Below are 23930 nucleotides of genomic sequence, written 5' to 3' on the forward strand. Positions count from 1 at the left end.
AGTGTGAGTGGGTGGAGTCAGTGGCCATGGTGACCGAGAGTCCTCCAATCAGCTGCTGCCAGCTGTAAGGAGTAGATTGGTGTGCATGTGGTCTTACATAACATGCATGCTTTCTCTGCATGCACAGGGCAGTGTTTAGAAAGGAACCATGGAGCACAGTGGTGTGTTTGCTGCCATCTAGTGGTTCAAAAGAACAAGTACAGTGAAAAAGACTTCAAATGTCATTATACATGCTGAAAGATAATGAAGATAAAAGCATGAACAATGCCTGACTTTTTACAATTGGTAAATAAAATAAAATAGTGTATACTTCTGGAATTCATAAAAAATTAATAAAATAATAATAAAATAAATATAAAAAAATATAATAAAGATTATTAAAAAATTATAAAAATGTATAATAAAAAATAATGTGAATATGACATGAAGATATAAGCATAAAATCGAAGCACATAAAAAACATAAAAACAATTGTAATATATCCAAAATATGAGGAGGCCATTGGCAAAAATTGTCCAGGCCTGGTAATATATAGTGTATAATTTTTTTTATTTTTTTTTAAAAAATTTTTTTTGGGGGGGATAAAAGAGAGCGACCAAGATAAAAGCAAAACTTTTGACAGGGATGGTTAGTGGATTTTTTCTATAACTTCGTTAAGGCCCTCCGGGGATAGGGTTCTTAATGTCTGTATCCAGAACATTTCGTGTTTTTTGAGGAGATCAAATGCATTCGGTTTTCTTGTATCCAGTCAATCAGTGTAATATTGAATAGCAGTGGATTGCTGTTGTGTTGGGTGCTAAAGTGGCGTGACACACTGTGAAGGGGAAATTGTTTAATGATATTTCTTTTATGTTGTCCGATTCTGCTGCGTACTAATTGGGTAGTTCTCCCCACATACTGGAGCCGGCACGGACAGGAGATGAGATAGATGACATATTTGGAGTCACAAGTAAACCGTTTTTTCAAAGGGAAATTGCAGTTGGTACTGGTAGAAGAGAATGATACACTAGTGTTGATGAATTGGCAGGCTGTGCAGCGGGTCAGAACCACTCAAACCAGGCTGCTTTCCATGTAACAATGGCCTCCTCATATTTTGGATATATTACAATTGTTTTTATGTGTTCTTCGATTTTATGCTTATATCTTCATGTCATATTCACATTATTTTTTATTATACATTTTTATCATTTTTTAATAATCTTTATTATATTTTTTTTATATTTATTTTATTATTATTTTATTAATTTTTTATGAATTCCAGAAGTATACACTATTTTATTTTATTTACCAATTGTAAAAAGTCAGGCATTGTTCATGCTTTTATCTTCATTATCTTTCAGCATGTATAATGACATTTGAAGTCTTTTTAACTGTACTTGTTCTTTTGAACCACTAGATGGCAGCAAACACACCACTGTGCTCCATGGTTCCTTTCTAAACACTGCCCTGTGCATGCAGAGAAAGCATACATGTTATGTAAGACCACATGCACACCAATCTACTCCTTACAGCTGGCAGCAGCTGATTGGAGGACTCTCTGTCCCCATGGCCACTGACTCCACCCACTGACAACACCGCCCTGTGCATGCAGAGAAAGCATGCATGTTATGTAAGACCACATGCACACCAATCTACTCCTTACAGCTGGCAGCAGCTGATTGGAGGATTCTCTGTCACCATGGCCACTGACTCCACCCACTGACAACACCGCCCTGTGCATGCAGAGAAAGTATGCATGTTATGTAAGACCACATGCACACCAATCTACTCCTTACAGCTGGCAGCAGCTGATTGGAGGACTCTCGGTCACCATGGCCACTGACTCCACCCACTCACACTGGAGCAGCTTCTGGATAGGCCAGAGCTGCCAGCATTAACACATTTAAAGCAGCAAGCGACCTCACAACAGTACAGAGGTGCTCTGCTTGCTATAACTGAATTGCTGGTAGGTCTTTATCTTTATTTTTAACCACTACACATGCCTTTTTTTCTCTCTTGCCAGCTACAACTTATTCCATTCCCTACTTTCTACTGAAATATAACTAAAGCGGTCAATTTGATACCAACTTAATCTGATTTACTAACTACCTTTTTACCACTGTTATCTAGTCCATTCCCCTATACACATTATGTAGTTTACACCGACCCATTCCTTGCAATCACCCCCCTACTATAACATATCACTAAACACTATGTTTGAAATACTATTCTTATTACACTAAATAATAATCCATTTGTATCTTTTTATGGCAAAATTTATAGCTATGCCTCTGTCTTTTGTTTACAGTTGTTTATCCCCTGCTTATTGCCTGAAGAAGTGGGCTGTGCCCGCGAAAAGCGTTGCATCTTTGGGGTATTTTCAATAAATGTGTATATCTATATATTTACAGTCCTTGGTGTCTGCTTTAACGGAGGCGAGTCCACCACTTCCTCCCAGCAATTTAAAAAAAAAAATTATGTACTTTTATCCTTCTGGCGCCTCTGTTCACCTACCAATATATAACAGTACAGTGGTTCCTCACCAGTGACAAAGGCTCACTGGTGAGAGTTGAGTGGTCAGACTAATCGGGTTGGCAACAGACAGGCAGATAAAGTACAAAATCGGAAGGCAGAGGCAAGAAGGGTAAACAAGCAGAGTCGGCAACAGGATCAGATGGGCAAAGGTACAGAAGCGTTAAGCGAAAAAGAAGTCAGAACAAGCCAGAGTCATACACAGATAATATACAGTCTTCCAATGCTTTATAATTATAGCTATCAAAAGGTCTGAGCGCTAACACCAAGTATTCACAACAGCAGACAAGTTGGGAGTGACTCCGCCGGGCTTAAGAAGCGGAGGAGACCCTGAGGCACGCCCACGCAAATCAGCCAATGGGAAGCGGCGAGCGTGCCCTCTGACGTCAGCCGAACGGCCGGTCAGCTGACGCGCCTCCTCCCCGCATAAAGGTCCTGTCTGTGAACGCGCGCATGCGCTAATTACGACCTTATGTGTGGCAGAAAGACCCGACCTCGGCGTGCTAGACGCCCGAGGTGCGGAAACATTGCTAGGCAGGGGGCAGAGGCAGCTGCGGTGGTAGCGCTGTTCACCGCAGCTGCCTCACTATTGTTTATTACAAATAGTCAGTATTTTATTCAAAGTGTGATCACACGTGATTGGGTGCACAGTAATATTCAGGAACACAGGAGAGTGATAGCCCTTAGTGACAGGGGCTATCACTAGAAGAGAGTAGTCGTACAGGCAATGTTGGGAACAGATAGGTCAGGCAGAGGTACAAAATCGGAGTGAGTATTCAGGCAGAAGTCGGCAACAGATCAGATTGGCAGAAGTACAGAATCGAAAGGCAGAGAGAGTAGTCAGAGGTTCAGGCAAATGGTCAAACACAGTAATGACAATAACAGTAATAATATCATTCCTAAGCTAGTGTGAATCCCCTGACTAAGGTCTGAGAGCTTTCACTGCGAAATTTCAGCAACAACAGACAATAAGCCACTGACATCCTCAAGCTTAAATACAGACAGGCAATTCCAAACAACCCGCCTGTAACATCTGCTGAGCTCACGGACCTTTATGCGGGGAGGAGGCGCGTCAGCTGACCAGCTGGTCGGCTGACGTCAGAGGAGACTCACAACGCTCCAGATTGGCTGATTGGAGTGGGCGCGGCCGTGGGGTCTCCTCTGCTTCAAAAGCCTTCGGCGTTCACTCGCAACCTGTCTGCTGTTGCGAATACTTCAGTGTTAGCGCTCAGACCTTAGGCAGTATCCGGTGTGCTTTGATCTGGGAGGAAAGCAGGCATTTCACACAAGACTAGGATTATTATTATTATTGTTGTTTATTGATTATCTGTGTATGACTCTGGCTAACCTCTGACCTTGCTCTTGCTTATCGATTCTGTACTTCTGTCCATCTGACTCTGTTGCTGAACCTTGCCTGTATTATCACTACTCTCTTGCCTGCCGACTCTGTACTGTTCCTGCCTCTCTGTTGCAGAACTTAGCCTGTCTGACCTCTCTACTCACCAGTGAGCTCTTGTCACTGGTGAGGTGCTTTATGCTAGTACCCACCAACTCCTCTTTTGAGGTCTAGTCATACTATTCAGTTACTGTTAGTATCCACCAGCTCCTCTGGTGAGGTCTAGTCAAACTACTCAGTTACTGTTGCAGATAGTACCCACCAGCTCCTCTGGTGAGGTCTAGTCAAACTACTCAGTTACTGTTGCAGATAGTACCCACCAGCTCCTCTGGTGAGGTTTAGCCAAACTACTCAGTTGCTGTTGCAGATAGTACCCACCAGCTCCTCTGGTGAGGTCTAGTCAAACTATCCAGTTACTGTTGCACCAAATACTATACATCTCAGTATATCTGTTATCTATACTTGCATTATTGGTGATTCTGCAGATCACCACATAATCAGGTATAGTGTCTGGATTATTGGTGATACTGCAGATCACCTAATAATCAGACGTCTGTGTTGCTACACCAATCGTTACACTGCCCAAAGCAGCCTGACCAATCAGCAGTGAGACCCGGCAGCCTGATGTCATCTGACCAGCAGATCAGCTGACCCGTCTCCTAGGCCCATAAAGGTCCTGCCGCTCCTTGCGTGAGCGTGCCGACCTAAGCTGATGTGCTGTTGAGAGACCTGTCCTGCCAGAGGCCACGTGAGATGTCTGAGAGGACGCGGCAACATCAGATGTGGAAGCGGCGGTCGCACTGCCTTCCGCCGCTGAGGTAATACTGCTATACCTGACACCCGGGCGTTTTTTCCCTGATGCTGTGCAAAGCATGATGGGATTTCCTATGTTGTTATTCACGTTGCCTAGCAACTGGGGGGGGGGGTTGGTCCGCACACAGGACAGTTGGAACTGTGTCTCATGCTCCCTATCACTTCCTTTCAACCAAAAAGATGACTGCCATCATGAAATCAAACTTTTGCCTGTTCATTTAAAACAGGGTGGGTAAGAGATTATATTACCTATCTATTTTAATTAACATAACTTATGTAACTTAATGACAGTATGTTTGTTTAGGCTGGAGTACCTCTTTAACCTTGTTGGCATTGCATTGTGAGAGATAACATGCTGTTGCCAAGCAAACAGTACCTCCCTCTGTGCATAAAAAAAACCTTTTAGCCTAAAACATTGTTTAAGGGGGTTATGTTATTGATAAGGCAGTATATGCTGTTCATTTGTTTTCATAAGCTGTTATACCCTTTTGTCTTCTATCAACTGTTGTATTGTATACTTTGTATTGTTATACTCTGTATGTTATTGTACAGCGCCACGGAAGATGCTGGCGCCATATAAATTATTAATAATAATAATAATAACTGCCAGCATTAAAGATGCTGACCTCCAGGTCCACAAACAATCAAATGTGAAATGCAATTAATTAGTGGTCGTGAAAAACACACATGTATGCCTAATTTAAAAAAAGCTATTTATTTCTAACCAATTAATTAATTAAATTACATTTATTATAAATCAGAAAACAACTACAGTACAGCACTTATAGCAGTTTAATTTTCTTTTTTAAGATATGATTGGACAGAGAGGGAAGTCTAACAAATCTCCTACTGAAGAGAAAGTGTCTAATGGACGAGAGACTTTGCGCCTTAGACATAAAGGCATGGCTACTGTTGAAGAACAGGTAACTTTATTTCTACAAACACAGAAATAGATGAGTTCTGTTGTTATGAGTTTGCGCTATCCAGCAATACTGATTAATTCCATATCTGGCATATAAACTCAATAGCAGGCTTATGCAAAGAACTGCAGGTTGCTAGAGATAAGCAGCAAATAGGGTTTTAGCAGGTAAATCTTTCAAGTCTGATCTTGTGGCAAACTGTCACATTTTTGCTTACTGAACTTCTTTCTATTGACACATATTTTACATTAAAATTTGCCTTTACACATATCGGCAGGGCCGGACTGGGACATTGAGGGCCCACCAGAGAAATCCCAGCCTTGTGTCCATGTGCCCCACGATTTGGAGCTTAGATACCTTTGTACTCTAAAGTACTGCAGAAGATGTCAGTGCTATATACAGTAAATACAGTAGGTTGCAAAAGTATTCGGCCCCCTTGAAGTTTTCCACATTTTGTCACATTACTGCCACAAACATACATCAATTTTATTGGAATTCCATGTGAAAGACCAATACAAAGTGGTGTACATGTGAGAAGTGGTTCGAAAATCATACATCATTCCATCATGACTCAGGGGGCGTAATTATTCGGCCCCCTGAGTCAATACTTTGTAAAACCACCTTTTGCTGCAATTACAACTGCCAGTCTTTTAGGGTATGTCTCTACCAGGTTTGCACATCTAGAGACTTAAATCCTTGCCCATTCTTCTTTGCAAAACAGCTCCAGCTCAGTCAGATTAGATGGACAGCGTTTGTGAACAGCAGTTTTCAGATCTTGCCACAGATTCTCGATTGGATTTCGATCTGGACTTTGACTGGGCCATTCTAACACATAGATATGTTTGTTTTAAACCATTCCATTGTTGCCCTGGCCTGGCTTTATGTTTAGGGTCATTGTCCTGCTGGAAGGTGAACCTCCGGCCCAGTCTCAAGTCTTTTGCAGTCTCCAAGAGGTTTTCTTCCAAGTTTGCCCTGTATTTGGCTCCATCCATCTTCCCATCAACTCTGACCAGCTTCCCTGTCCCTGCTGAAGAGAAGCACCACTTGAGCATGATGCTGCCACCACCATATTAGACAGTGGGGATGTGGGTTCAGAGTGATGTGCAGTGTTAGTTTTCTGCCACACATAGCGTTTGGCATTTTGGCCAAAAAGTTCCATTTTGGTCTCATATGACCAGAGCACCTTCTTCCACATAGTTGCTGTGTCCCCCACATGGCTTGTGGCAAACTGCCAATGGGACTTCTTATGCTTTCTGTTAACAATGCCTTTCTTCTTGCCACTCTTCCATAAAGGCCAACTTTGTACAGTGCATGACTAATAGTTGTCCTATGGACAGAGTCTCCCACCTGAGCTGTAGATCTCTGCAGCTCGTCCAGAGTCACCATGGGCCTCTTGACTGCATTTCTGATCAGCGCTCTCCTTGTTCGGCCTGTGAGTTTATGTGGATGGCCTTGTCTTTCTAGGTTTACAGTTGTGCCATACTCCTTCCATTTCTGAATGATCGCTTGAACAGTGCTCCGTGGATGTTCAAGGCTTTGGAAATCTTTTTGTAGCCTAAGCCTGCTTTAAATTTCTCAATAACTTGATCCCTGATCTGTCTTGTGTGTTCTTTAGACTTCACGGTGTTGCTCCCAATATTCTCTTAGACAACCTCTGAGGCCATCATAGAGCAGCCTGCTTTAAATTTCTCAATAACTTGATCCCTGATCTGTCTTGTGTGTTCTTTGGACTTCACAGTGTTGTTGAGGCCATCACAGAGCAGCCTGCTTTAAATTTCTCAATAACTTGATCCCTGACCTGTCTTGTATGTTCTTTGGACTTCACGGTGTTGTTGCTCCCAATATTCTCTTAGACAACCTCTGAGGCCATCACAGAGCAGCTGTATTTGTACTGACATTAGATTACACACAGATCAAAGGGGGCCGAATAATTATGCATACACCACTTTGCAGTTATTTATTTGTAAAAAATGTTTGGAATCATGTATGATTTTCGTTCCACTTCTCATGTGTATACCACTTTGTGTTGGACTTTCATGTGGAATTCCAATAAAATTGATTCATGTTTGTGGCAGTAATGTGAAAAAATGTGGAAAGCTTCAAGGGGGCCGAATATTTTTGTAACCCACTGTATATACAAAAAATTAATACAAAAAGTGGGCCCCAACCAACATCAACCACCAATAATCAATCAAGTATCCATTAATTAGTACGCGGCTCAGAGTGGTCTGAAAACAGGAAATTTGACTATAGTCTGCACTTCAAAGCACTCAATGAGTCGTGAAATTTATGAAAATATAAAGCATTTATTAATACACTCTAAAATTAAGCACACATTAAAAAGAACCCCCATAAAGAACGGCAGTATAGAACACGGTCTAATTGGTCACATTGCCCACTGTCCAGCCATTGGAACAAACATTATAGTATTGAAGCCACCATATATGGAATCTGCGTATAAGTTCCAATAACAGTATCAATCCAGTAGCCAGGTTGCTTAAAAAAATACAAGTTGGTAGTAATTATAATAAGGTTCTGATGGTAACCTCCACGGAAGGATAAACAAATATGCAGACAAACTTGCACAGCATGTTCAAATGTACAGGGAATAGTTGTCAATGAATCTCCTGTTATAAATCACTTCATCTCTGATGTAACGATGCCCACTCGCAGCATCTATGCAACAAAAACAAACTTGTGCAAAAAAGAGTCCTACTAACAGCAAAGTCAGATGTCCCCTCGCAACATCATTCTTCTCAGGGACTCAGAATGTAACATCGAGCAAAGGTTACCATGATGGTTAAAGTCCAAATCAGCAAGATTTCCAGATTGGGAAGATTAATAATGAAAAACCATGGTATAGCTACCGCATCGTTGGTACAGGCCTGTACTGAAAGAAGGCTTTTCCATTCTTGATCGATATGGCACAAATGTTCCAAACTTCAAGAGAACCATCAAGGCTGGATCATATGGGACCGTGTGAGCAGTGAGGCCGACTGGTTTCGCCGGGGTACCCGGCTCTTCAGGGCATGTGGCCGTGCAAAAACTGCCTCGGGGTACGGTGGTGTCCCTCCACACCATAAATGATGTGCACGCGGAAGTGCGTCAGCCGCGTCCTGCAATGAGGCGCGGCTATGCGTTCCACGCAGTCCGGACCATTGCGGAAGTGACGTGGGCGGCGCATGCCCAGAGCCCGTCCCAGGTCTCCGCAGTAGTGAGCGCCGACAGTAAAGGCAGGGGGCGGATATCAGCGCACTAACAGCACCCACCGCACCGCCCCCTTTGTCTGCGCCTATGCGCGGCTGCCGTCACTCAGGGCACAGGACACAGAGGTAGGAGGGGTGAGGGGCGGGAACTGGGAAAGAGGGGAAGGGATACAAACCCCCGTGAAACTGAACCAAGAGGGGAAGCAGCCACGTAATCGGACTTAAAGATGAACACCGCTATAATCAAAGTTAAATACAAAAAATGAATAAAATTACTGAAATCTCTATTCACATTATAGAAAAGATAATCCATATTTAATGAGAACATACATATACTGATTAGAAATCACTTAAGTATAATAGACCTAACACTTTATGAAGCAGGCACCAATATTAATGGTGTCATACCTTTGACGTCCCTTAGAAGGGAAGCAGCGGTGGAGCAGACCACCCCAAGGGGAACAGGGTGGGGAAGGGAAGAAAAAGGAAAGGAAAAAGGAGAATATATAAATATATATATATTAATGTGGTAGGGCATTTGGCTATGACTATTATAGGTTTAGATTGTGAGCTCCTCTGAGGACAGTTGCGTGTGGTCCGGTATTAGTCATGGAGAGAATCCGAAGAAATAACAACAAAAGTTGTTTAGGTGATACCTTTAAAGGGGCACTACAGCGAAAAACTGTACAATTTAAAATATGTGCAAACATATACAAATAAAAAGTATTTTTTTTCCAAAATAAAATGAGCCATAAATGACTTTTCTCCTATGTTGCTGTCTAGGTAGTAGAAATCTCACAGAAGTGACAGGTTCTGGAATAGTCCATCTCTTTATAGGGGACAGGGTTGCTCGGGTAGTACTTTTTAATACTCGCCCGGATCCGGGTACCCAGATATCTGGATCCGATTCGGGTGCCCGGATCCGACCTTGCGGCTACCCGAGTGAATTCGGGTATCCGACCAAATTACCCGCGAGTACCCGACCTATTCGGGTATCTGGATAGAAAGTGCCTTTTAAATAGCTTTAAAAAGGGTTTTTAGGGTAAATGATGCATGTAGCATCATGTTTTTTTTAAAGGGAAACACTAATTTATTATTTGGTGCACATAAAATGAAAAAAAAAGCTGTAAAACAACATCAGGACTAGGTTCCAGACAGCGGTCGTGCAGCCCACATTGGGCTTGATTCACAAAGCGGTGCTAACCTACTTAGCACGTCTAAAGTCTTTAGACGCGCTAACCAGGGTGCTAAGTAGGTTAGCACCGGATTTCTCAATCAGATCGCGCGCTAACTTTGTGCGCGCAAAGTTTTACGCGCGCAAAGTCCCATAGGCTTTAATGGGCACTTCGCGCGGTGCGCCCTGCGCTCTGTGCAGTACGCGCGGAAAGTTTTAGGCGCATAAAGTTTTGCGCACGTAAAGTTTTATGCGCGAAAAGCTTGTTTAGACGTGCTAAGGGGGTTTTCACAGGCGTGCTAACAGTTAGCACCGCTTTGTGAATCAAGCCCATTGTGTTCAAAGTCCAATCGCACAACTGGGACATGACAGTTTTCAGCCCAGACACCTCCAAAAAATGACACCACAATTGTGTTTTGGTTTGAATATTGTGGTGGTATCAGCAGCACTGGCCTGTGGCACTGTGGCGGTGGGAGCCAGCGCCAGCTTGCTTCAGCCTCTTGAACTCCTCATGCTGAACAACATGTTTTTTGGGCAGATGGGTAATGAAGCTGGAGGTGCCATACTTGTAGGGGTCACAACCTCTGCTCATCTGTAGTTTGCACACATTGCATATGGCAAACTTGCTGTCCAATGAGGGCAGAGTGAAAAACCGCCAGATTGGGGAGGTGACGGTCTCCTGCGGCCTGAATGGGATGCTGCGGCTTTTCTCCCTGTGGCGGTTGGGGGTTGAGTGGTGTGGCTGGTGGTAGCGGCAGAAGGATGTGGTGGGTCCCGCATTCCAAGGCCACTGTCTGCAATGCTGATCCTCCGTGCCAAACCCACCGATGCATCCTCCTCCTCAGAGTCAGAGCTGACATCCCCATCCTGTGGATGGTAGTCATGGTCCTTCATCCCATCATGAACATCATACCCCCCCTCCTCAAAACCCAGAACATCCTCCTCAAACTCCTTGCGGCTAACAGCCCTGAGTTCAATCGTGGCGCCTGGAGCGAAAAGCTCGCTGACTGAGGGTAGGCTGCCCGCTGGGGTCGACACTGACACAGCAGACCTTCTGAGGGTGGCCGTAATGTTGCTCCCTGTCCTCTTGCCCTTGCTGCCCCTCCCCCGGCTGCCGGTGCCAGCAGACATAGTACAACTTATACGTGATGATGTCACCAGATGATGTGGGGTACTTTTACTTTAATGAAATCGGGGTTGGACTTTAAATCAGCACGGAGTGACAGACCGCAGAGTAGAGGACAGACAGTGCACACTATCTGTCTAACTGTCACACAGACAATGCTCAGCACAGCAGCACTGCAGTAATCTGTAGTAAGCTAACACAGTACTACTCTCTCTAACAACTAACTGCAGTACTAACTAACTATATAATACAATACAATAACACAGTAATCCTATTCCCTAATCTATACTGTCCTGCTGGCCAGCACAGCACACACATGATGAGGGCATACACTATTAGCCTCCCATCTTAAGTTATACCTCTCCCAGCCCCCCTTATATCCCCACACCATCTTTCATAGCAAAAACACACATGACTCCAGTATAACGTGGGAATAAAAGACCAGAGCAGCCCTTAGTCTTTATTGAACAAATTACCAATAGTGCAAAAATAGAAGTTAAATGGGGAAGGGATCCGGAGGACCAAAACAAATGAACCAATTAACTGAAGGAAAGCAGCTCCTAAAACCGGCCCCCAGCCGCGAGCTCCAACTCGGGGACAGCTGCCTTCCGCCCAACATAGCAGTCTCTTAAAGCGTTGCATTTCTTCGTAGGTGAGCGCACCACGGCAAACACTTCACCAACCAGCTCTTGACCACCTCCGGATACCAGACCCCCTCCGGCTGCAATGACAAAAAACACACAAACAACGGAAAAAACAAACAGCAACCTATAGAAATTCTTTGGGAGGGAGGGAGGGAGCTTCTCCGGGAACAAACTCCTTGTGGGCCTTGCTCCGCCCACCGTTTAGTACCCTTATTTCCCGCCGGTCCCGCCTCCTTCCTCTCCACTCTCCCTTAAACCACCCTCTTCATCCAATGACTAACAGCCAAGCTGTTAACCCCTTCTCCGCTGGGGGCAAGTTAACCCCATCATGTCCGCCCTCCCCAGGTCCTGCATTCCTCAGTACGGGCTCCGCTTGATGAGGGCATACACTATTAGCCTCCCATCTTAAGTTATACCTCACCCAGCCCCCCTTATATCCCCACACCATCTTTCATAGCAAAAACACACATGACTCCAGTATAACGTGGGAATAAAAGGCCAGAGCAGCCCTTAGTCTTTATTGAACAAATTAACAATAGTGCAAAAATAGAAGTTAAATGGGGAAGGGATCCGGAGGACCAAAACAAATCAACCAATTAACTGAAGGAAAGCAGCTTCTAACACCGGCCCCCAGCCGCGAGCTCCAACTCGGGGACAGCTGCCTTCCGCCCAACATAGCAGTCTCTTAAAGCGTTGCATTTCTTCGTAGGTGAGCGCACCACGGCGAACACCTCACTAGTGTTGGGCGAACAGTGTTCGCCACTGTTCGGGTTCTGCAGAACATCACCCTGTTCGGGTGATGTTCGAGTTCGGCCGAACACCTGACGGTGCTCGGCCAAACCGTTCGGCCACATGGCCGAACTAAGAGCGCATGGCCGAATGTTCCCCGAACGTTCGGCTAGCGCTGTGATTGGCCGAACGGGTCACGTGGTTCGGGCCCGAACGCGCTCTGATTGGCCGAACGGTCACGTGGTTCGGGTAAATAAATACCCGAACCACGTCATATCTCCGCCATTTCTCTGTGGGTTTAGCTTTGGGTAGGCAGGCAGGGTAGTTCGCTCTCCAGCCACGCTAGCCAGGGTCCCCCCCAGTCATTGTGTGTCGCTGCTGGGAACAGTAGTACACCGCTCGCTCAGCCACACTATATATATAGCATTGTTTACTGCCACTGTGTACCTCGCTCAGCCACGCTATATATAGCATTGTGTTTTCTGACACTCTGTGTACACGGCTTAGCCTGGCTATATAGCATTGTGTGTACTGCCACTGTGCACCTCGCTCAGCCACGCTATATATAGCATTGTGTTTTCTGACACTCTGTGTACGCGGCTTAGCCTGACTATATAGCATTGTGTGTACTGCCACTGTGCACCTCGCTCAGCCACGCTATATATAGCATTGTGTTTACTGCCACTCTGTGTACACCGCTCAGCCAGACTATATACCATTGATTACTGACACTCTGTGTACACCGCTCAGCCAGACTATATACCATTGTTTACTGACACTCTGTGTACACCGCTCAGCCAGACTATATACCATTGTTTACTGACACTCTGTGTACACCGCTCAGCCAGACTATATACCATTGTTTACTGACACTCTGTGTACACCGCTCAGCCAGACTATATACCATTGTTTACTGACACTCTGTGTACACCGCTCAGCCAGATTATATAGCATTGTTTACTGACACTCTGTGTACACCGCTCAGCCAGACTATATTGCATTGTTTACTGACACTCTGTGTACACCGCTCAGCCAGACTATATACCATTGTTTACTGACACTCTGTGTACACCGCTCAGCCAGACTATATACCATTGTTTACTGACACTCTGTGTACACCGCTCAGCCAGACTATATACCATTGTTTACTGACACTCTGTGTACACCGCTCAGCCAGACTATATACCATTGTTTACTGACACTCTGTGTACACCGCTCAGCCAGACTATATACCATTGTTTACTGCCACTCTGATTCTGCTGGGAACAGTAGTACACCGCTCGCTCAGCCAGACTATATAGCATTGTGTTTACTGCCACTCTGTGTACACCGCTCAGCCACACTATATAGCATTGCGTACTCTGCCAGTCAGTGTGTATATTGCTGGGATCAGTAATACTCCACTCACCGTCAACCACTATATGAGCTCAACATGAGTTCCCCAGAGACCTCCGCTGTGAGCAGCACTCCCAACAACAGCAACAGCCAACGCCCCACGCAAGCTATAACATCCACCCCAGCAGCCAGTGGTCAGCAGCAGTCCTCCCCGGAGGAGAACGTTGTGTCCATCGGTCCGTCGCCAGAGCGATTAATGAGGGCTGCCATTGAGGAGATGATGGGGCCTGATGTGGAGGAGGAGGTCTGGCTCAGGCCAGCATCCCAAGTTAATGTTGAGGACGATGAGGGGTCTGTGTCTGGGGATATTGGGGTGGCAGAGGTGGTGGGTGGGTCAGACTCAGGAGAAGAGTTGTATGATGAGGATGATGATCGGGACCATCTGTATGTGCCTCAGAGTCCGACCCCGGAAAACATGTTGTATCGTGTGTTTAGGTACTAAAACCTGCGTTCCCTCCCAGTAGTGTTGGGCGAACAGTGTTTGCCACTGTTCGGGTTCTGCAGAACATCACCCTGTTCGGGGTGACTATATAGCAGACTATATAGCATTGTGTTTAATGCCACTCTGTGTACACGGCTCAGCCACACTATATAGCATTGTGTTTACTTCCACTCTGTGTCTGCTGGGAACAGTAGTACACCGCTCACCCGCCACTGTATAGCATTGTGCTCTGTGTCGCTGCTGACAATAGTGGTACACCGCTCACCCACCACTGTATAGCATTTCTGTACTGCCGCTGTACTGCTGCCAGTCAGCGTGTACTTTAAGGATAAGTGAAATGAGGAAGAAATCCGGTGAAAGAGGGAGGGGCAAGGGAAGAGGTGTTTCCCCTGACGGTTCACGTACAGGCCACAGGGGAGCACCCAAGAAAACCCACTCAATACCGCCCATGTTGTCCAGGACAACAACCCTCACAGATCCAAAAGAACAGGACCAGATAATTACTTGGATGACCTCTCAAGCGTCCAGCAGTGGGTTAAGCAGCACCAGCACATCACGCACGAGGTCCGAGTCCTCAGCCAGTTACAAGGAGCCAGTGGGCACAAAGCTGACACAACCGGCAGCGACACCACGCACACAACTGCCAGATAACCAGACGACGTTGGAGTGAGCTGTGCAGAGGTTGTTCTGGGGAGCTCTACTCCACGGCGGCGGCCCCCCACAATGACATATGACGAGTTTGAGGAGATGGAAGAGGAGGGTATGGACAATGTGGACATAGACCCAGATTTTGTTTGTGAACGAGAACATCGCCGTCGTAGCAGCAGCACAGATGAGTCTGTTGAGGAACCCACTGCTGCACGAGTTCGCCTTGTGCCACAAGGTAGGCGGCGCGCAATTTCAGGTACCGCAAGCATGGAAGTTCAAGTGAGAGGCAAAAGAGGCGCAAACAGAAATCGCCAGCAAGGCAGGTGCTCCAAAGTCTGGGCTTTCTTTGAAGACTGCACTGAGGATGTTACCATGGCGATTTGCAAGGTGTGCAAGACCCGCCTGAGCAGGGGGAAAAGTATTAACAACCTCTCCACCACCAGCATGAGCCGCCACATTCTATCCAAACATCCCACTCTGTGGGCAAACGCGGCAGGACAGGGTACCACCAGCAACACTGCTTCCCTTGGTCCCTTGGGTTCACCAGACTCACCACCAGACCCGCCTCAGCAGCAGCAGTAGCCCAGCCATTGCGTGGTTCACAACATTCACAAACATCAGACGATGCTGACACTGTCACTTTCCGGACTAGTGCTCTTGAGGTCTCCCAGTGTTCATCAAACACAACAACCAACAGCCCTTCGGTGTGCAGCCCTACGGTTGAGTTGTCTGTCTCTGAGATGTTTGAGTGCAAGAGGAAATTGCCAGCAAATGACCCCCGGGCCATGGCAGTAACAGCCAGCCAGCATAGCCAAGGTTCTGGCCTGCGAAATGCTGCCATATCGAGTGGTGGAGACAAACAGCTTCAAGGGCATGATGTCAGTGGCCATCCCACGTTACGTGGTTCCCAGCCGCTACCACTTTGCGCGCTCTGCAGTGCCTGAGTTGCATGAGCACGTGGTCAGCAAAATAACCCGAAGCTTGAAGAATGCCATTGCCTGCAAGGTTCACCTCACCACTGACACCTGGACGAGTGCGTTCGGCCAGGGTCGATACATCTCCCTTACCGCGCACTGGGTGAACCTTGTGGAGCCTGGCAGCGATTCCTCACCTGCTACGGCGCGGGTGTTGCCCACGCCGCAAACAGCTGCACCGCCGTCCCTCCCACTGGATAACAACAGCAGCACCTACCTCTCTGACTCCTTCTCCTCCAACGCATCTCAAAGCTGTACCTCATCCGGAAACGCTAACCCAGCACCAGCAGCAGTAGGATCGTGGAAGCAGTGCAGCACAGCTGTTGGCATGCGTCAGCAAGCGTTGCTGAAGCTGATCTGCCTTGGGGATAAGCAGCACACAGGGGAGGAAATTTGGAGGGGAATAAAGGAACAGACGGATTTGTGGCTGGCACCGCTGGACCTGAAACCGGGCATGAAGCTAGACACCTGGCACGAACTGGCAATGTACGCAATAGAGGTGCTGGCTTGCCCGGCAGCCAGCGTTATGTCGGAACGCTGTTTCAGTGCTGCCGGAGGCATCGTCACAGATCGGCGTATCCGCCTCTCCACAGAAAATGCAGACCGTCTGACTCAAATTAAAATGAATCAATCCTGGATTGGAAACGACTACGCAACACTCCAGGACCCCAACCAAGTAACATGACCAATGAACATCTGGGATGGTTTAGCGTTTCCGGTCCCTGTTTATTGAACCTCTCATCTGTATTACATTTATGACTGCATGGCGGCAAAAAGCATTGCTGCTATATCCGCACGCTTTTTGTCCTCATGCAAGGCCTGGGTTGTTGTGTCTCAAAAAGCATGGCCTTCTTCTCCTCCTGCGCCTGCTCCTGTTCCATCACGTGTGCTGCTGCTGCTGGGTTAGCGTTGCCGCCCGGTCCCTGTTTATTGAACCTCTTATCTTTATTAGATTTATGACTGCATGGTGGTACAAAGCATGCTATCCGCACGCTTTTTGTCCTCATGCAAGGCCTGGGTTGTTGTGTCTCACAAAGCGTGGCCTTCTCCTCCTGCGCCTCCTCCTGTTCCATCACGTGTGCTGCTGCTGCTGCTGGGTTAGCGTTGCCGGTCCCTGTTTATGGAACCTCTTATCTTTATTACATTTATGACTGCATGGCGGTACAAAGCATGCTATCCGCACGCTTCTTGTCCTCATGCAAGGCCTGGGTTGTTGTGTCTCACAAAGCGTGGCCTTCTCCTCCTGCGCCTCCTCCTGTTCCATCACGTCTGCTGCTGCTGGGTTAGCGTTGCCGCGTGGTCCCTGTTTATTGAACCACTTATCTTTATTACATTTATGACTGCATGGCGGTACAAAGCATGCTATCCGCACGCTTCTTGTCCTCATGCAAGGCCTGGGTTGTTGTGTCTCACAAAGCGTGGCCTTCTCCTGCGCCTCCTCCTGTTCCATCACGTCTGCTGCTGCTGGGTTAGCGTTGCCGCGTGGTCCCTGTTTATTGAACCACTTATCTTTATTACATTTATGACTGCATGGCGGTACAAAGCATGCTATCCGCACGCTTCTTGTCCTCATGCAAGGCCTGGGTTGTTGTGTCTCAAACCGTGGCCTTCTCCTCCTGCGCCACCCTCCTCCTGTTCCGTCATGTGTGCTGCTGCTGGGTTAGCGTTACCGGTCCCTTTTCCTGGAACCTCTTATATGTATTACATTTATGACTGCATGCCGACAAAAAGCATGTTACCTGTGCAAAGAAAACAGACATTTCCCGCATTTAAAAGACAGTTTTCCCTTTGAAACTTTAAAATCGATTTTCTCAAAAACTATAAGCTCTTTTTGCTAATTTTTTTTCCTCTTGTACCCACTCCCAAGGTGCACATACCCTGTAAATTTGGGGTATGTAGCATGTAAGGAGGCTTTACAAAGCACAAAAGTTCGGGTCCCCATTGACTTCCATTATGTTCGGAGTTCGGGTCGAACACCCGAACATCGCGGCCATGTTCGGCCTGTTCGGCCCGAACCCGAACATCTAGATGTTCGCCCAACACTACACCTCACCAACCAGCTCTTGACCACCTCCGGATACCAGACCCCCTCCACCCCGAGCTGGCAGGAAACCTCATGCCTGCGCGGCCCACCACAACCTAAGGGCCCTCTGGATTCCTTCGCTAAGTGCCAAAGTCCAAAGATCCGTGCCCACCGCGTTCAGGTGGACACCATCCATCCTTAGGAATCTGGAAGTATCCAGTTCCAGGTCCACATGCCGCACAGCTACCCCCCCCCCCCATTACGGACCACAAACCTGGACACCTCTCTATTGAGCTTTTTTTGTGCCCTGTTCACCCTGTCCACTGACCTGGCTTGTCTCCATTTTTGCCTGCCCACCACCTCAGACCAGACTACTATTGTACTCGGAAAACTCGTTCGCAAGCGCAAGAAATCAAATTTGATGTCTCTTATGATACACCTTGTGGAGTATGAGGCCAGATCGTTGCCGCCCGCATGGATAACTAATATGTCTGGGGGGCGATCCAGCCTGGCAAAGCGGTGAACCTCTGGGACCACTCTTGCCCATACCATACCAGGGAACCCGATCCAACGCACACGGGCCTGTGCTTGTGATATGCCCAGCTGCCGGCCCTCAGGCCTTGCTCCCGCACGCCGAGCTCCCCAGGCCACGTATGAGTGACCAAGGATCCAGACCAGGCAGGGCAGGACATCTGAAACACATAACAAATACAACATCCAGTAGGAAATAAAGAAACAGAAAAAACAACATCACATCTTTATAAAAGGTGGGGCCGTACATAAGAAAGAAAACGAGCTGATTCCCAGCGACCGATCTTTTTAATCCAGGAGTTGCTAAGGCCCCACCTGGCAGCTTCGGTCGCAGCCCCAATCTGGAAGGAATGGGATGCAAAACTGAGAGGGTCATGACCGAGGAGGCGAAGCAGTTTTCGGAAAACTGCCACAAATTGAAAACGTGATAATGGGGACTCATCCGCATGACAAAGAAAGACAATTCCCTCCTTTGGTCTAACTTCCAAAAAATTCTTAACCGACTCTAACGGGCAAAAAGGTGACCCCTGTACCGGAAAAAGGTTAATCACTCTGCCCTTACCGTGCTGATCTGTTTTTGACCTGCGCAAGTATATCACCACTGAGTCTTCTGAAACTGACACATTACCCTGTAATAAACCCCCAGGTTTTGATTTGCTCGAGCTAACCAACTCTCCTATTCTAAAAGCCCCAAAGAATGCAAGGGAGAAAGCGGCCACAAACAAGCGAGATTCGTACATTGAAAAACAGACCTCAGGTATCCGCACACACATGCTAGACAATAGAACAAAAAACACGGGCCGACGCACGTCGCGCCTCACGGCCCCGGACCGATAACCTTTTAGGGCCATGCGTACTCGCGGGTCTTTTGTAACATCCGGAACTCCTTGCATTTTAAACAAAAATGCAAGAGCCGCAATTTTTTTGGTTAAAGCCTAAGGTGAAACCCCCGCCGCCCCATTACTTGCCATAAAATGGAACAACAGGCAAAGCCGATCCTCTGGCGAAACCACCGCGCCACTTTGCCGCAACAAAGCATTCCATTGCGACCAAACCGCCGAATAGCCGTTCCAAGTGGATTGCGACACCGACCGCTGAATCCACGCCTCTATTGTCCGAAGGGAATCCTCCATAGGGGCTCCGGACATTGCAGGCCCGAGTGTTCGGCTCCCGGAGCTTCTCATCGGAAACAATCCCACTGGAAACGAGAGAGGGCATCAGCCACATCATTAGTCGTTCCAGGGATATGTGCAGCATAAACATACATGTTGTTACGAAGGCAAGACAACACCAACTGCCTAAGCAAACATATAGCTGGTGGGGATGAAGCAGACACACGGTTGATTGCCATCACTACTCCCAGATTATCGCAATTGAATTTGGTCCGTTTGTTCTTCAATTGGCCACCCCATAGCTCCACTGCCACCACAATTGGAAACAATTCTAGCATCAATAGATTCTTCGTGAAACCCGCCTGAACCAGGGGCGGACTGGCCTGGGGGGATGGGAGGCGTTTGCCCCCCGGGCGGTCGCCTGCTCACACATGAAGGGCCGGTGGGGCAGCATTAGTCATCACAGACAGCTGCCACTGTCCGCTGGTAGTATTTACAATACCAGCGGATCTGCAGCGTCCCTGCTGTTGCGATGGCTACAGAGTGCAGAGAAGTGTAGGGGGCGGATGCTTCCAGTCGGCCGAGATCACATGGGGCCGGGCAGCCAATGAGGAAGCAGAGCCGCTCATACCATGTGATCGGAGGGCTCCGTAAGCTGGAGTCAATTGGCTTGTGTGCTGTCCTGCTCTCTCTCTCCCTGGCGCAATATTTAACTCTGTGGCCTGACAGGGAGAGAATGTGAAGAGCAGCTGCAGAAGCCTCGCAGAGAATTCCTGGCAGCACAGATGACAGTGCAGCTTGTGCTGCTGGAGTTAGGCTGGATTGCACAGGGAGACTGCTGTGAATACACAGCATGTCTGAATCCTGTGTGCAGGAGACGAGTTCGCTATAACTGCAAGGATGTGCAGTGAAGGCTGGTGATAAAGTTGTCATTCTTCTGCTTTTTTTTCTCCCCCTTTCATCTCCTGCTCTGTCTCTCCACCCCCCTCTGTTTTCATACCCTCCCCCCCCACCTCCCCCTCCATCTCGTGTTCTCTTTCCCTCCCCCCTGTGTTTTCATATCCCCCCTTTACATCTCTACAGCACACTCTCCCTCCCCCTATTATCCTATACATAGTAATGTGACTCCTTGTCCTCAGAGGAGCTCACACTCTAATCCTACCATAGTCATAGCCTAATGTCCTACCATATTATTATTATGTATTTATACAACCGTGACATCTTCTTCTGTAGCACTTTACAGAATACTTAGTCATGTCACTGGCTGTCCTCAGAGGAGCTCACACTCTAATCCTACCATAGTCCTAGTCTAATGTCCTACCCTATTATTATTATGTATTTATATAGCAGTGACATCTTCTGCAGCACATTACAGAGTACATAGTCATGTCACTGACTTTTTGCAGAAGAGCTCACAATCTAATCCTACCATAGCTATAGTCTAACGTCCTACCATATTATTATTATTATTATGTATTTATATAGCACTGACCACTTCTGTAGCACTTTACAGAATACTTAGTCATGTCACTGACTATCCGCAGAGGTGCTCACAATCTAATCCTACCATAGCCATAGTCTTATGTCCTACCATATTATTACGATGTATTTATATAAATAGCACTGACACCTTCTGCAGACTTTACAGAGTACATAGTCCTGTCACTGACTGACTTTAGTCAATTTAATCTTTGTAATCTTGTAATCAGTAACCGTAACCTGATACTTAATTTCATCCGCTTTTCTATAATTCTGCTCTCAAATTCCTAGCATCACCCTAAGTTGCCCAAAAGCCTAGCCTTTAATCTTTTGTAACCGCCTTTATGTTTCTTTTACCTAACTTTAACTCCCTTTTTTTTGTAAATGCCTAAAGGCCCATACACACGTCGGATTTCCGCGAACGACGGGTCGTTTGAACGTCCCGTCGTTCGCCCGCGAAATCGGGCGTGTGTACAGACTATCGTTTGTTTCATAAGAGTGAATTTGAGCGATCCGCCGGGCGGATCGCTCAAACTCACTCTTATCAAACGAACGATAGTCTGTACACACGCCCGATTTAGCAGGCGAACGACGGAACGGTCAAACAACCCGTCCGCGGAAATCCGACGTGTGTATGGGCCTTTACCCAGATCTATCAGTTTCCCTAACCTTCCCCCCCCCCCTTCTGATGACTCTATCCTAACCCTGCTGTTGTCATGGGGTGGCTGGTGATAGTGGTACAAATCTGGCCCTACTGCCGGTAGGCACACAGGGATCCTTCACAGCATGCCAGCAAGCCAGCCCTGAGCCCAGCATCACTGCCAGCTTGGCCTGCATCATTGCAGCATAACCACCAGCCAGGCTGCAGCATAACTGCCAGCCAGGCCAGCACAGCATCACAGCCAGGCCAGGTAGCCCAGCAAGCACAGCATCACCACAAACCTAGCACAGCATAACTGCCAGCCGAGCACAGCGCCCAGGCCAGCTGAGGATAAGACAGAAGCCAGGTGAGAAAAGTCTACCTATTTTAAATACTGTGTATTTATCATATTTAAGTTACACCATTGCTAGGTTCATGTACATTTGACCCCACCCATGACCACTCCCACTTTCTTGCTGCATAACCACGCCCATTTTTGGTGCGCTACGCGCGCCACACGCTTCCTCTCCCTTGGTGCCCAGGATCTTCCAGGATCCTAGCAACGCCCCAGCAGTGAACCTGGGCACTCTGGCTGTCGCTCAGTTCAATGGGGGGCATAAGGCCACCACCCCTTTTCAAGCAAAATATTTGATTTCACTTGAAAATGTATTTAAAATATGATTGAGCAGCAATGATGGAGCATCAGTTTCCAGCATATTTGATCACAGTGATCGAATCTGCTGTGGAAAATCAATTAGTGTATGAGCAGTGCACTATATACATTTGGGCTCGAGAAAGATATGGATTGGGGCTGGGACTACCGTGAAAGGGCCTCTAGGTTGTGTTTCCCCCCAGGCCAAAAGGTCCCAGTCCTCCCCTGGCCTGAACCCAATTGTCCGGCCAAGGAGCTGCGCTCCACTGCCCAGCAAAATAGGCCCCATAGCCACAGGACCCAGAAGCATCCGTGAATAGCTCCAGGTCGCAGGTAGTGATACCTGTTTCAATCCAAACCGAGCGGCCGTTAAATTCCGCCAGAAAGGAGAGCCACATAATCAAATCGTCTTTCAATTCTTTTCGAAGCCGAATCCTATGGTGCGGGGCTGAAACCCCCGCTGTTGCCGATGCCAGACGCCTGCAGAATATACGCCCCATTGGCATAATCCTGCATGCGAAATTCAGCTTGCCCAGCAGCAATTGCAATGCTCGCAAGGTGATCTTACGCCCTTTTAGAGCTGCAGCTATCGTGTCTCGAAGATCCGCCACTTTGTCTTCCGGTAACCGGCACTCCATGGCGACCGAATCCAAGGTAATGCCCAAAAACTTGATGGTTGTCTGCGGGCCCTCAGTCTTGTCATCCGCCAACGGAATGCCAAACGAATGGCAAACCTGTTGCATGGTCGCCAATAGGTAACCACATTGTAACGAACCCTTTTGTCCCAGGAACAGGAAGTCATCCAAGTAATGGATGACTGACCCTAGGCCTGACACGTCCTTCACCACCCATTCGAGGAATGTACTAAACGACCAGGGGCGTAGCAATAGGGGTTGCAGAGGTTGCGACCGCATCGGGGCCCTTGGGCCAGAGGGGCCCAAAGAGCCCTTATTCAACTACAGTATTAGCTCTCTATTGGCCCTGTGCTCATAATAACCACTTCTATAGATACTTTGAATAGTGGTAATCATTAACAAACTGTTCCCCATCCCCTTCTTGCACTTCTGACACTGTAGTTGCTATTGGCAGGTTTTGGTGCGCCGTATCAATTGTTATGTATAGAGCGCTTGGGGGGCCCCATTGTAAAACTTGCATCAGGGCCCACAGCTCCTTAGCTACGCCACTGTAAACGACTCAAAGTACTGGCAAGAGATGGAGCAGCCCATGGGAAGGCACAAATCAACATAGAAACTGTTCTCCCAAAAACAACCCAAAAGGCGAAAACTCTCGGGGTGGACCGGTAACAACTGAAACGCCGCCTCTACGTCTGTCTTTGCCATCAACGCACCTTGGCCTAGGCGCCTCACCCAATTAACCGCCTCATCAAATGACGTGTAAACCACAGACGATTGTTCCGGGTCTATCCCGTCATTGACCGATGCCCCCTTGGGATGGGAAAGGTGATGGATAAGCCGGAACGCGTTTGGTTCCATTTTTGGGACCAAACCCAGACTA

General features: G+C 47.4%; 1 protein-coding gene across 1 annotated transcript in view; it reads left to right on the plus strand.

Moving 5' to 3' along the window:
- The window catches only part of GIPC3 (GIPC PDZ domain containing family member 3), a 1046927-nt gene that overhangs the window by 565106 nt on the left and 457891 nt on the right, over window positions 1-23930 (plus strand). The window contains exon 6 of the mRNA XM_068233843.1: window positions 5531-5643. Within this exon, the coding sequence (XP_068089944.1) occupies window positions 5531-5643 (113 nt within the window). The remainder of the gene's footprint in view (window positions 1-5530; window positions 5644-23930) is intronic.

Source organism: Hyperolius riggenbachi, chromosome 1 (assembly GCF_040937935.1).
Source record: "Hyperolius riggenbachi isolate aHypRig1 chromosome 1, aHypRig1.pri, whole genome shotgun sequence".
Lineage (NCBI taxonomy): Eukaryota > Metazoa > Chordata > Amphibia > Anura > Hyperoliidae > Hyperolius > Hyperolius riggenbachi.